The 13727-nt window shown below is 39.6% G+C and overlaps 1 protein-coding gene across 2 annotated transcripts; it reads right to left on the minus strand.

The window, feature by feature from the left end:
- Window positions 1-4307: 4307 nt before the first annotated feature.
- On the minus strand, window positions 4308-10053 carry LOC133266907 (histamine H3 receptor-like). 2 transcript variants are annotated; one of them, XM_061448629.1, is made up of 3 exons: window positions 9598-10053; window positions 7953-8119; window positions 4308-5669 (listed from the first exon to the last, which is right to left on the minus strand). In XM_061448629.1, exons 1-3 carry the CDS (start codon window positions 9839-9841, stop codon window positions 4875-4877), a joined length of 1206 nt encoding a protein of 401 aa, XP_061304613.1. In that variant the 5' UTR covers window positions 9842-10053; the 3' UTR covers window positions 4308-4874. The 2 variants fall into 2 exon arrangements, with proteins under 2 accessions (XP_061304613.1, XP_061304612.1); XM_061448628.1 differs by having other exon boundaries at window positions 9553-10053.
- Between the last annotated feature and the right edge of the window lie 3674 nt (window positions 10054-13727).

Below are 13727 nucleotides of genomic sequence, written 5' to 3' on the forward strand. Positions count from 1 at the left end.
CACGATTTTCACATATGAGTCTATGATTATCCCTTTAAAAAAAAAAAACAAACAACAGTGTGTTATCCAAGCCATTACCTAATGCATGCAGAAAAGAGAAGCCATCCATTTTTAAATATACATTTAGAACCATGGCAGAAATAAAGCCTACAGGAAACATTGAAGTGTTGTAACAATAAACTAATTCCATTTATTTTGCTTAAAGTACACAGAAGTTGGCAGTCTGCATGGACGTGACTCATGCCTGCAGCTCACCATCTCCATAACACCATGGCACATCCTGCGACCAGCTTTTTGGGTTGCAGGCATAAGGCTGTATGCTTGAGAAGATATAGGGCAAGAAACAAGGGAAGAGGGGGTGAACAAAATGTGGAGAGGGGAGGTGAGGGACTCTAGTCTTGTCTTAGGGGGACAAAGGGAAATCACAGAATCATAGAATGGTTTGGGTTGGAAAGGACCTTAAGATCACTTAATTCCAACACCAATATATCATAAAAAGTAATTAAAGCAAAAGATGTAGGGTAACATGAACAGGAGAGACCTCGGGAATAATAAAATGTGGCAGACAGACACCTGCCTCAGGTGCATGCACAAAGGCAGCCTGGGGAACACACAGGAGAGCCTAGAGCTCCCTGTGCGGTTATAAATCCAGTCAACAATATTCCTAGAGGGTGTCAGGGAGAACTCTCTGATACAAGTACTGAAAAGGCCAACAGCAGTGACACACAGTTAGATCAGCTCTTCACTGGTAAAGAGGAGCTGCTTAGGGATGTGAAATCAATGGCAGCCTTGGCTGCAGTGACTCTGAGGCAGAGGAGTTCAAGATGCTAAAGGGGGTGAGGGAGGAGAGTAGCAGCACAGACAATGAATGGACCAAAGGAGCAGACTTTGGTTCATTCAGGAAAGTGGTAGGTGGGATCCAACTGGAGGCAGCTCTGAAGTGCAAAGGAGCTCAGGGAACATGCAGGCCTCTAAGAACAGCAGCCTCCATGCACAAGAAAAGCCCATCCCTATTTTCAGGAAAGCAAGTAGATATATCAGGACACTGGCTAACCAGCGAAGCTACAATGCGAAAAAGCAGAATGGAAGTTTGAAGCAGGAACAGACTGCTAAGGGGGAATTTAGAAACGTTACCTGGCCATTTAAGCATGATGCTAGGAAAAACCAAAGCTCACCTAGAGCTGATGCTTGTAGAAGGGCAACAAGGACAACACAAAGAACTTCAGCCACCGCATTAACAGTAAAATACTGAATTAGAAAAATGTAGATGCCTTTTTGAATGGGGCCAGAGATGCAGTCAAAAGTGGATGCAGACAAAGCTGAGGTACCCAACGCTTTCTTTACTTCATTCTTCACTAACTAGGTCTGTCCTGGGTTCAGCAGTAGCAGTCATGTTTTTTCCTTCGAGCCGGAATCGAACCAGCGACCTAAGGATCCCTCTCCTCCATGCTTAGTGAATGAGTTCAGGGAGGAGACCTGTCAGGAACAGGTGAAAATAAGGGAGGGATTACTTGACAGGACTTGACCCATAAGAAGAGCCCATGGGACTCAATGGGCTGCACCCCAGGCTGCTGAGAGAACCAGCTACCATCCTTGTAAGGCCACTTTCTAAGGTCATGGAGATGAAGGGAGGTTCCCAACAATTGAAGAAAGGCAAATGGTGCAACCATGTTTTAATGATGCCACAAGGGTAAAAGTTCAGCCTCTCTTTGATCCCTGGGAAAATAATGGAGTAAGTCCTCTTTAAAGGCATTTCTGAGAACTTGAAGGAGCAAAAGGTGATTGGGAACAGCCAGCATGGGTTTACCAAGGATACATCATGCCTGAGAAACTCAGTTGTCTTCTTTGATAAAATGTCTAGATTAGTGGACAAGGGGGGAAGAATCATTTGCTTTTAAAAATTAGGGAATAAATCAATGCTGAAGTTTGAATCATAGCGACTGAGGAGGAAATTTATGTGGTCTATCCATCCTTCCTGTGGAGGAAAACCTTAGCCTGACATAAAGAAGAGAGTCAAGTATGAAAATTGTTAGGGTTAAATGCTCATCCAAGAAATAAACAAACAAACAAATGATACCACAAGTTTTTCAACACGTATGCTTTATTTGCAGCTTTTTTTAAGACCTGAGTGAGTCAAGTTAGAAAAACACTGTTGTGGTTTGAGTTGAACCTCAGAGTCATATGCCTACTGTCACCATGTATTTACAAGACCTATTGGACAGCTGCAAAGACAGAAGAAAACTCAAAGGCATGAAATGGTGAAATGGATGAATGAGTGGATAGAGAGACTTGGCTTAGAAAGACTTGGCAAGTGAAGTCATTTGTGTCAGTGCATAAAAGGTATGCCCAAGAACAAAGGCTGAATAAGTATCCTACCATAACCCTGTAAAATGTCTGATAGGGAGAATTAAGATGCTGCCTTGACCAAGGCAGCTTTAATCCTGTGAGCACAGCAACTAAGTACTTGATTTACCCTAGAAGCACTAAGCAAAACTTTCAACAACTAGAAAAATACCACAAATTCTTGAAATACACAGGAGTGGAGTGACAAAACAGTTGGAACACTGCTTGTGTAATACATGACATCAAAAACATTGATTTCTAGTAGCTTCACTACTCTAGTAGCACAATGTGCGGTTTCAGATTTGCTTCACTTTGCGCTCCTTGACAAAGTCATTTTTCATTAGTGCAAAATGTGGATACATTTTGCTTGTCAATAATTTTGTAAGCCATTTTTTCAAAGTAAACAACACAAAATGCAAACTGAATTTTTACGCTAAAAAGCACAGGAACTGAAAAGCAGACAGTTCAAATACTTTCCCATTTTGGACCTACCTTCAGTTTCTCTGTTTAACAGATGATGATTTAGTACACCAGTTATTCTATAAATGTTATAAGTGTGTTGCCTCACAGAAAAACAAACACCACAAAATCTATGCCAGCACCTTATCTCATGACAGTGAAAAAACAGGTGTGCTGAATCAATGACTTCCTCCTGACATTGTATCTCTCTTAGCAATCAGGCTCACAACCCATAACACTATCCATGTGAGGTAAGGAAGTTTAATGAAAATGAGTGGTGAAAGATGATCCTCCACCAGTGTGAAAACTGTTAAGAGGAGTCTTCAGTTCCAGACCTCTGAACAGAATGTTATTTTAGCTCCTCAAAGCCATCACTATGATTAAGCTGCTTACATGTGTTTGAATTGTGCTTGCAAAAAAGTACTCTGCTTTTGTAACACTTCTGCAGCCAATTTCAAATTAGATAAAAAAATACTGTTTAAATTGACTATTGCTCTTCATTTTTCTGTGCATCAGATTCCTTTTTTCATATTTTTTGGATTTTTATACATGAACAAAGAGGAAAGAAAATTACATAAAAGAGAGAAAAAAAGTTAATCAGTGACTTTCACTTACCCATCCATTAAAGCCTTCTGGGTGAGCTGCAACACCCAACACAAGGTAAAAAACTTTGCCACATGAAATGGCTTATAATCAAGCTCCATTGGCTTCTCCAACACATCTGTGCACTCCTTCCAGCACTGCATATTCAACTGTTTTCTTATTAACAGCTGCTTAAGACACCTCTGTATCTGCTTTCAGATCTCTGTGAATCCCATTCTCAAGCAGCCATAGAAACCATCTATCAGCGATAGAAAAAATCCAGTTTTATACTGGTCCAGCAGCAGAGAAAATCCATATAATGTCACAGTAACAGGACACAAAGAACTGCTCTAGTACAAAAATCACCCTTCCAGTTCAAATTTGTTCCAGATATTTTGATAGAGTATCTTTGCACTTGCAAATCTTTACACCTGAAAGGGTATCATCTATTTTCTCACAGCCAGCCAAAATCATCAATCCAGTAAGAACTTTCATTGCTTGCTCTGCCAATCCAGCAGGAATGTAATCATGTGTCCAAACCAGGTCAATCTTTTAGGTAACCAAATAGTGCACAAATATGGTACTAAATATCATTTAAGCATGACCGAAGAGGCAGCCACTGTCAGGAAAAGAGACAGTACTGCTGAAAAGAGTAACAACCATTTATGCCTGTGATGATTTTAGAATCACATGCTTTTAGAATCCTAAAATCAACTAGATTGGAAAAGACCTTTGAGATTATAACCAATCTCAAAATCCCATTACCATGGAAACTTTCATTCTCTGAAAATCATCCAGAATTACTAATGTAGGTGTCCTGTGCCCTACAAGACCAGGTATGGACTATATTAAAATTAGAAAAGGACAGGTATGCCAGATTAGGCAGTTCACTCACTTGCATGTTGTTTGAATTGTAATGTTTGAATTACACTGTTTGAATTATAATGACTACAGGGCACAATCTTGTCTTTGTAATAGTTTTTAAACCAAAATTATACTGCTCCTGTGAGTATTTATACAACCTTCCAAAAATGTAGCAGAACTGTTTCTTCACCGAGAGCTTTGGGTTCACAAAAAGGACATAAATTTTAACTCAACACACACACAAACAGGTATCTCCTTCCAATGAACCTCTATGGAGTTATCAATAGATGATTCTTTCATAGTACCAGCTCTATATTAAAAAAACTGAAAGCAACAAAAAGTAAAAACAAAAAGTACCTCAAACCCACAAACCACAAAGGATATCCAGCAAAAATTGTTATTCTTTTCAACGCACTGGATGGTGTTTAACCTGGCTTAATACCATCAAAAACAAAAATGATAACCTGAAAACTAGCAGAATCGGGGCAAATGCATACCTCTGCCTCAGTCTTCACCAATGCCATTAGTAAACAAAAGTTTATTCTCTACTTCTGTTTAAGATACATATGAGAAAATAGTACTATATAAGAGAGGAACCTTATCTGTAAGACATTTATTTTAACTTTCTAAAACGAAGATGTCTTAGGTGATCTCAATGTTGCAGAGTTTTGGGGACATAGTATTTTCATGAAAGCCATTCGAAATTTAATATGACAGAGAGGGTAGAGAAATGGATTCAGAAAGGAATTGAGCCACAAAAGCCAAAAGGTTATTTCATACAGGGACTTATGGATGCACTCTCTTTGGCAGGCCCCACGAATGATCATTAGTAAAGTGTATGGGGCCCAGCAAATGGCAAACACACACACAATTATAGCAAGCGACTTTGCTATTTTCTTGTCCTGCTGCAGTTTTGAGCCAGGCCTTGAGCAGAAAGAAACAGAAACATCCTTTTTTAGAGCTGTGGAGCTGGTTTGTGTTGGAGATGAACAGGTAGACTCCACTGCTGGTCTCTGTGGCCTTGTTAATGAAGAAATACTGTCCTCTGCTTCCAGTGGGGGAGAAGATGCTCCTGGACTTGGCACAAGGCAGGATCTCCAGGACAGGCTACTGGTCCTTGAACGCTCGCAGCCCTCGGTGCTGCCGCCCCGCTGGCGCCTCTGGATGCTGTGGAAGATGTGCACGTTGAAGTAGGTCACCAAGAGCAGCGGCACAAAGAACTCCAGGGTGGACGCACACAGGAGGAAGAGCCAGTTGCTGAAGAACTCGGCATAGCACTGGTCCACTGGTACCACGCTGTGTCCAGCCACGTGCTCCCAGAAGAGGATTGCTGGGCAGTAGAGGAGAAACGCAAAGACCCAGATGGCCACCATCTTGACGACAGGGTTGGATGTTATTCCCTGCTGGGCTCTATAAGATACCTGTGAAGGAAAAGGACATGTTCTATTTAGACAGCATTTTGGAACAACTATCTTAAAAAAACATAAGCAGTTAAGTCAAATACAATATTTGTTCTGTAGTTCTCCAGACACTTAAAACATCTTCACTTACATAAGGTCCTGAAAAATTCTATTAGTCTTGTTCATCAAATACTGTAGCTCTGTGATTAATACTTAGGTTTGGAGGGGAGCAGAAATTATGATGGCTAAACTACCATTTGGCTTCCAGGTGTGAAAGGATATGCCTTGTTTTCATCATTACTACAGTAAGGTAGCAATAATGAATCAGTTTATGATTCATGAACTGCCCAGGCTCAGAGGAAAAGCAGCTGTGGGACTTCTTTCCTCAACAGACAAAAGTAGAAGCCAGGCTGCCAGAAGTAAACAGGATGCCATGTAAGACTGCAAACACTAGACAGTGTAATTTTTGATACTGTTTCCTCTTGCCATAGCAGAAAAATCTTCATGTAAGCTTTAACATCCCTTACTTTATTGAAACATTACCTTGTAAACAGCTCATGGAAATCTCAATGTTTTTGTGTCTACCCAGGCTGCATTAATTTGTTTCACTCTCTTGCAGTAACTATCTATCTTTGAAAAAAATACTAAGAGATAAAAGCATCCATTGTTAGGAAACATGAGAGTTAAAACTGTCCTTGTAATAGCCCAGCGAGTATGTACAATACATACTTGTAGCTCTTGGTCTCCTGCATCTTTCAGAGCACAAGATTATGAAAATGAGAAGCTGTTCAACATTTGTCATCCCAGGCTTTACTCCAACCCAGAAGCACTACCTTCCTCATCAGCTTCCACTGCTGTTCATTTGGGAAGCACCTACATGCTATACAAGTATTAATGAATGGTGTCTTCACAGCCACATGTGGCATGAGGGGTATTGTCCCTATTTTACCAGTGAGTAACAGAGCACTACTGCAGTGTTTTACGCATTATTTTAGAGTCTCTCTTTTGAACACCTGTAGCCTGAAGTTTCAGGCTTCTCTACATCTTAAAGCATTATATCGGCTCAGAGCCCAGCTCCAGTTCTGCAACAACTAATTTGCATCCCTTTGCAAGAGCACAAGAATTTCAGTTTAGTAGGCACAAAACAGGAACCTCAGCACAGCTTCACGAACAGTTAAGTCTGAAATGACTGGCCCCTGGCCACAAGCTAGGTCTGTAGGAGAGGCAGAGGTGGATCCCAAGTCTGTGAGGAAGCATGATAACTTTTCTTTGGATAACAGCTCTATGTTACACTGTCCTGGACTCACTCCATCCTAATTACATAAACAGGAAAAGCAAAATATGATCATGTAAATAAAAACTAGCAACAGTGTGTAAGAACATGGAGCTGAGTTGTGTTGCATAGGTCTTTTCAATTTACATTTCTCACATTTTGAGTCCTGCAATTTGATGAACATTTTTCAATGTTACTGTTTCTTAAATACAGGGATTTTCATCCTTTATTGTTCAACTTAAAAAAAAAAAAAATCAACCCTAAAACCACAACAGTGGGGAAGAAGAGATTAGGCATTGCAACAGCATTTGCTAAACAAGAACCTCCCAGACTAACACAGCCCATGTCACTTGAGAAAGCAGACTCATCAAAAGCAAAGGATGTTGATCATCTTCCACCTGGACCAAACATCAGGTAGATCTTAGTAATGGTTAATGATAATATTTACCACTGGATTCCTCACATATGTTCTTAAGCAGAAGAATGGAAATACTCAAGAAGCACGTCTTACTTCTCCACATATTTTGGTTCATTCTTTTTGCTTAAAGGGATTAGTTTCCACCCAGCTGCTTGTTAGCAGCACATACCAATCACCCCCTGCAGTAATGAAGATCCTCATCTGATCTCCAGTCAGTCCATCCCACATCTCTCTCCATATTCTCTTCTTTTAAAATTTATCCCAAGGCTAAGCACATCCTTGACTCAACCTAGTTTTCATTACCACTATTCTAATGACCAAAGCCCAAGTTCTCCACACTGCTGCTGCCCCTTTCCTACCTTGACCTTCCCATCTCCTCTGTAGTGTAATTAAATCATTTCTAATCCAGGCAGCAGGAGGAAAACATTGAAATCATAGGCAAGACATTTTCTTATCTCAAAATCCCAATGCAACATTGAAACATCAACATTTCTCTAGAAAAAAATGGTACAATCATGAAGGAGTATTTAGCTTCTAGTGTTAATTGGGAACTCTCAGAGCTTAATAGAAATTGCAACATATAAAAATCAATAATTAGAAAAGCTCTTCTTACAGCTTTTGTAACTGACAGGAAACGGTCGTAGCTGATAAGAACGATGTTAAACACTGAAGCTGAGCACAGGAGATAGTCCATAACTAGCCAGGTCTTGCACAGGCCTCTTCCCAAGTGCCACGTCCCTGTCAGGGCATAAGGGATATACAAAGGAATACAGAACACACCTGTGTAAATAAAACAAACACACACGTCAGTAAACACTGCAGCAGTGCTCATAAAAACAGAGACATTTCTGCAGTATCCGATAGGAGCATGGTACTGACTGGAACTGCCATGTGGAAGGCTTTATATTCTCATGCAACCGATGAACAGTGTACTACAAACTAGGCACCAGCAACATAATTAATACCTTTCTGAAAGGCATATCGTGTTTATTGTGTATCATTATTACTTCCTCTGTTTATATCACCTGCTAAAGGAAAGAGCAGCTGACTTTTTAACCTGCTGAAGTAAACACTATTCTGTATTCACTACTGAAAGTAAAACAAACAAAAACATCTTTCTCCCCAATGTAATTTAATGACTGCTTTCCACAATAAATTATCCAATTTTCATTATTCTGCCCTCTTAGAAGCATGATACAGAGTCTGAAAATGCTCCAGAATCAACTTTTCTAGAAATACAATATGAATTTCAGACTAATCTTTAAAACTATAAGATCAAAAAGCTGACAAAACCTGAACAGTTAATTAAGTACACCCAGCCTAACATTTCTTCTCATCATAATTCTAGATCATAACCACTTTTCGATGGTGGGCTGATAGGATATTATCTATGGGAACAAAACAAGCGGTGGGAAACATACATGAGTGACCCGCACCCATGGATATCTCAATATAGGCTGTTAAACCCAACTGTTGTGAAAGTGCCAATATGACCTTATTTTAATGAATTTCTAACTCATCACACTACACACACAGTCCCAATGCAGACTTGTGAGGCTGAAGAGTTAACGGTATTGTTTGAAATGAAATAGAATCACTGTGTCTACGGAGAAACTAACACTGGCTCTTTCAAGCAGAAGGTTATATTATAGATTTTAGCATTCAGGAGGAATATTCTTAGAAATTGTTATTTTTGTTTACCTATACAAATACATATTTCTACAGTATGACTCTAGATAGAGCATGTACAGCAAACTGGTTAAAACTACTATTCATTGCTATTTCATTACAAACTTCAGGTAATTATTTTATGAGAGTAGAAATCTTGAAATAGAAGGTATCAACCATGTGTGCAAGATCTGACAGATAATGTATACTGTATTCAGTTTGACTCTTCAGACTTTAGACAAGACCCTTTACAAACAACTCCCACTCTTTAGTATTCTAAATGTATTCACAAACAGTAGTATTTTTTCCTGAAGTGATAACATTAAACATTACCTATGTACCTGACAAAGGACGCATTTCTTTCTGAAAAATAATATGCTGTTAAAACACCTCATGCAGCTTCCGCCATTCCTTACTCTCCCCCAAGACACACACCTGGGAAACAGATCTCTTAGAAGAAACCACCCACCCAGAAAATAAGCCCCACCGCTTCTCCTAAGATTCCCAGGACAAAAGCAGTACGTTCCTCCGCTGCCGGGACTTACCTACTGCAAAGTCAGAAAGAGCAAGATTGAGAAAGTAATAGTTACTCCGATGCCTGAGGTTTCTGTCCATGATGAAAGCCAGGATCACCAGGGCATTTCCAAGGATGGTCACCAAAGCCAGCAACACCATGAGGAAAGCCAGCAGCACCAACACGCCCAGGGAAAACTCAGAGCTCGGTGACTGCGTGGACCGAGTCTCATTCCACGTTTCAGCCATCAGCGGAGTTTCAGCAGTGCTGTTGTGCATGCTGCCTGTCCAGCTCAGTTCAGTCCGGGAAGAAAGTCGCATCTGGCAGAGTTATCCAAAGGGCTGAGACAAGTCTCTTAACAGGCTGGGATTAATACTGACACATCCAAAGAAAAAGATCAGAATATAAAGGTAACGGAACACAAGTCTTCAAGGCCTGGAGTCTCTAACGTTCCTTGATCTGAATGCACCAATTGGCCTGAAAACAAAATCTATAAAAAAACCCACCTTATAAGCAGCAGCAAGTTCACACTTTAAAATACACTATCTATCTCTTTCTCTCCTGAAGGTTGATCCTTACCTACTGAGGTCAGAAGAGTTAGTTTGAAAAGGTTCTGATGCTAGATAAATCCAGATTTCTTAAGATCTTTTTTAAGCATGCATATCTCTAGAAGAGCAACTAGTAAGAAAAACGCAGTTTTCCCAAGCTCATACTTTAAAATGCAAGTTCTTCTTTACACAACGTGATCCTTATCTGTGGAGATCAAGAAGGCTGATTTGAGATCGTCTCTTGCTTTCCTCCCTTCCTCTCTTGTTCCCTCCCTCTCAGAAGTGTTTTGCTTGCCAGCCCTATGGACAACAACTTTTTCTGAGATATTTTTCCTTAATCTTGGGTACATATCCTTATGAGAATTTAAACTACTTTCCATTTCATTCTTGTTTATCTGGCCTCCTTGTATTTCAGCAAGTTTGTGGTCCCTCTCTATTGTGTTATAATTGTTTGTTGACAAAAAAGCATGGTCAACTTGGTTGTTGCTGTGTTGTTCCTCTTTCTGTGGACCCTAGGGCTGAAAACAGATATGCTGTGCATAAGCATATATACAGTTACTTACCAGAGCATTTAATTAGCAATGGCCCAATCCTCAGAGGTGAGTTACAAAACCCCCACTGAAATCAGTTTCAAAACTCCTAGCAGCAGCCCCAGTGACACAGCACTTCCCAGAACAAAGGAACTAAATTCTGACCCCCTGAACATGAATGAGAGCTTGGCAATAAGCTTTCATAGGACAAGGCTTTTCTTTCCACACTGGTGGGAGAAAACATATGTCTTTCACAAGTGCTTATATTTTGTATGAGTAATGAAGCCACTTGCAGAGAGCTGAGTATTCCACAGTTGTAAAAATTCAACCATTTTTATTATGGGTTCTAAAAACACTTTGGTGTCTAATTTTAGATACTTAAATTTGAGAACTATTGGCTGTCATGTTTGTGCTTCTGTTGTGGGAACGAATTCATTAGCATTTGCCAAATGCTTTTACTAAATGTTTGAGCGGCAGCAGTACAATAAATGCAAAACTTTATTATCCATACAAATATCCTCACAGCATGCACGTCTATTACTGCTTTAAGCTTTATTTTGTTTCCAGGTAATGCTGGAAATGTAGAAAACACACTGTGGCAGCAAGTAATACCACTAGCCTTTCTTCTGTTAGCAATATTGAAGCTGATCTACATATAATTTCAGAGTTACAAGCAATTCTGTGGTTGAAAAGAAAATAAAGTGGTGAACAAATATAAGGTCAAATTAAGGGTTTCTACAATCCTGTATTCCATCTGTCTTAACTGCCTGTAGTCTAAGGAATTATGTAAGAATATGGCAAAATACACGGTTGGTGTGCTCCCCATGCCTCCAGCAATTTGTGGGTCAAGGTGCAAATACGGCACTAGAAGTGACAGTCGATCATTTTATTTTCACTTCATCTTCTAAACAGTCACCTTCTTGCCCCAAGAATTTCTGCTTCTGCATTTTATTGATCATAAAAGACATCACAGGCCTCCTATAGGCCTCCAAGGATGGTAACAGTCCTTCTGCCATTGCTTCCCTGCATTCAAATCCAGAGAATGGCATGAAAATTTCCACGGATACTGCCAAATCATGGATCTTTATAAACAGTTACCATGTCCCAGTTATACTTTGTCTTTCCTCATGCCTAACACAACTAATCCTTTGTGACAGGTCTCACCTTATCACGGAAGCAAGAGCTCACTCCTGTGCATTCAAAGCGGCAATCCCTTGGTAAGAAGCACTGAATCTAGGGCAGCTTGTGTACACACACAGTGGCAGACACAACATACCTGCTGCAAACCTTTGTCAGCGAGTGCTCAGAAACAGTGCTGAGTCACGTATCCGAAAGGAAAGCATGTAAAAGGTTTTCTTCTTTTAGACACAGGGCTGTTTGCCTTCAGTCAGGAAGGGGCCCTGGAACAGGTTTCCCTGCAGAAAAGGGGCGAAGACACAAGCTCTTCAGTATCCTTTTCTATTGGAAACCTTTGGATATTGCTTTGATTTCTAACTTTGGCCAGAAATACCAGCTTGAGCTTGCGGGCCTTCTACAGACTGGCACCTATGATGAATCAATGCACAACCACCAGTCTCAGAAGACGAGAATTTGTTACAATCTTCTGAAAGCTCCCTGAGGATCAAAAGACTGCAAATATCTTATAAAGTCAGAAAAATCATAGAACAAAACTGCGTTCCAAAAGAACGCCATTTTGTAAACAAACTCATGCTAATAGACAAGCCATGAGGCTGAAAGACACTTTTATAGCAATCACAGTTAAAACTGGATCCTCTTAATAGCAAAGCCCTTACTCAAGTTCTGTGCACTTTTTTCTTGTGAGAATCCATGCTAAAATTATTAAAGCTACAGTGTCAGTTAAGATACTGATGTGATTTCCAACCACTACCTTAGAATGGTGCAATTACAGCTTTTTGCAAAAGAGAATATACTGCTTTTGACCCTTTTCTTCTTTCTCAAGCTGCTTTACAAAGTACAGATAGGAAGGTTCTCATCGAATCTTAACACAAAATCTTCAGTGCAGAGGAGCTGAATTAGAACAGTATTATAATATTAAACAAATAATCTATAACTATGATTAAACCAGTCTAGAACACATGCCTAGCTAGAAAAATATCTGAAGTAGATAATAAACTACTGATTTTCTACTGGTGCAGTGTATGACCTGTTCAATGATAACCCTATAAAAAGGTATGGAATTTTTATTCTAATAAATGTGCTAGACAATAAATGCATAGCACAGATTAATACACACACAAAAAAAAATGGAAGCTTGTAAGAATGACAGGAGTTCTTTTCCATTGCTCAACTGTGTTGAATTCATTAAGGCTCTTCCATCTGAAGTCTCTGTTTTACTAACACCCAGCAGTGCTTCAGAAGGTACTTTGCTAACAAAATACTCCAGAGACCAGGTATAAAATCTGGCTCTTGGTCCAACCACTTCAATTTGAGCAACAAAGAAGAAGAAATCATTCTGATACTAACTTGTAGGAGATTTCAGTCCTGTAATGGCCGATCCGGTTTCAGCCATACTTGTGATTTGTTTCTAGAAGAGCAAAGAAAAACAGTAGAAGAAAGACATAAGACAACTCTTCCACAAGTAGGGGACGTGTATACAGCTTATATTGTCTTAAATAAATTAACATTTGATCACAAAACCTGTTAAAACTGCTGCTCCACTTTAACATTATATATTCTACTAGGACATTCTTTTTATAGTTAGAGTTGTTGCAAGTCATTTTTGTAATCTCTTTCCCTTGCTGGATCCCACTCGCTAGTTCACATACACAGAATTTGTTTAATGCAATATGATTTCTTATCAGGTTGCACGATCAGGTTCTGGACTGAAGAACATTGATGCTTTATTCTGACTAAGTTGACTTTCAAGACATTTCTCCGATTCTTATCTACAAAACTTCAACTTGCAGGAAAATATTAAACCATCATAGCTTACATTCATAAGTAACATTATTACATTGTTTATCAGTGTGAGTTTAGAATATCAGTATTTATAATAATGCATTTCACAGTAGTATAGAGATTGTGTCCCCAGCTTAAGCAAAAGCAAAGGCTGATCCCACCTTTGTTAACCTGGTAGGGGAGGAATCTAAATACAAAGATCTCTTGTC

This window comes from Pezoporus flaviventris, unplaced genomic scaffold (assembly GCF_033815535.1).
Source record: "Pezoporus flaviventris isolate CSIRO_AGI_PZ_B2104156 unplaced genomic scaffold, CSIRO_AGI_Pfla_v1 ptg000007l, whole genome shotgun sequence".
Classification (NCBI taxonomy): Eukaryota; Metazoa; Chordata; class Aves; order Psittaciformes; family Psittacidae; genus Pezoporus; species Pezoporus flaviventris.

Coding starts and splice junctions, on each gene's coding strand:
- LOC133266907 (XM_061448628.1), bottom strand. CDS start 9,841: ATGCGACTTTCTTCCCGGACTGAACTGAGCTGGACAGGCAGCATGCAC. Junction 8,120..9,552: donor TCTTTCTGACTTTGCAGTAG/GTAAGTCCCGGC, acceptor TTATTTACACAG/GTGTGTTCTGTATTCCTTTG. Junction 5,670..7,952: donor TCCTGTCAGTTACAAAAGCT/GTAAGAAGAGCT, acceptor TTTCCTTCACAG/GTATCTTATAGAGCCCAGCA.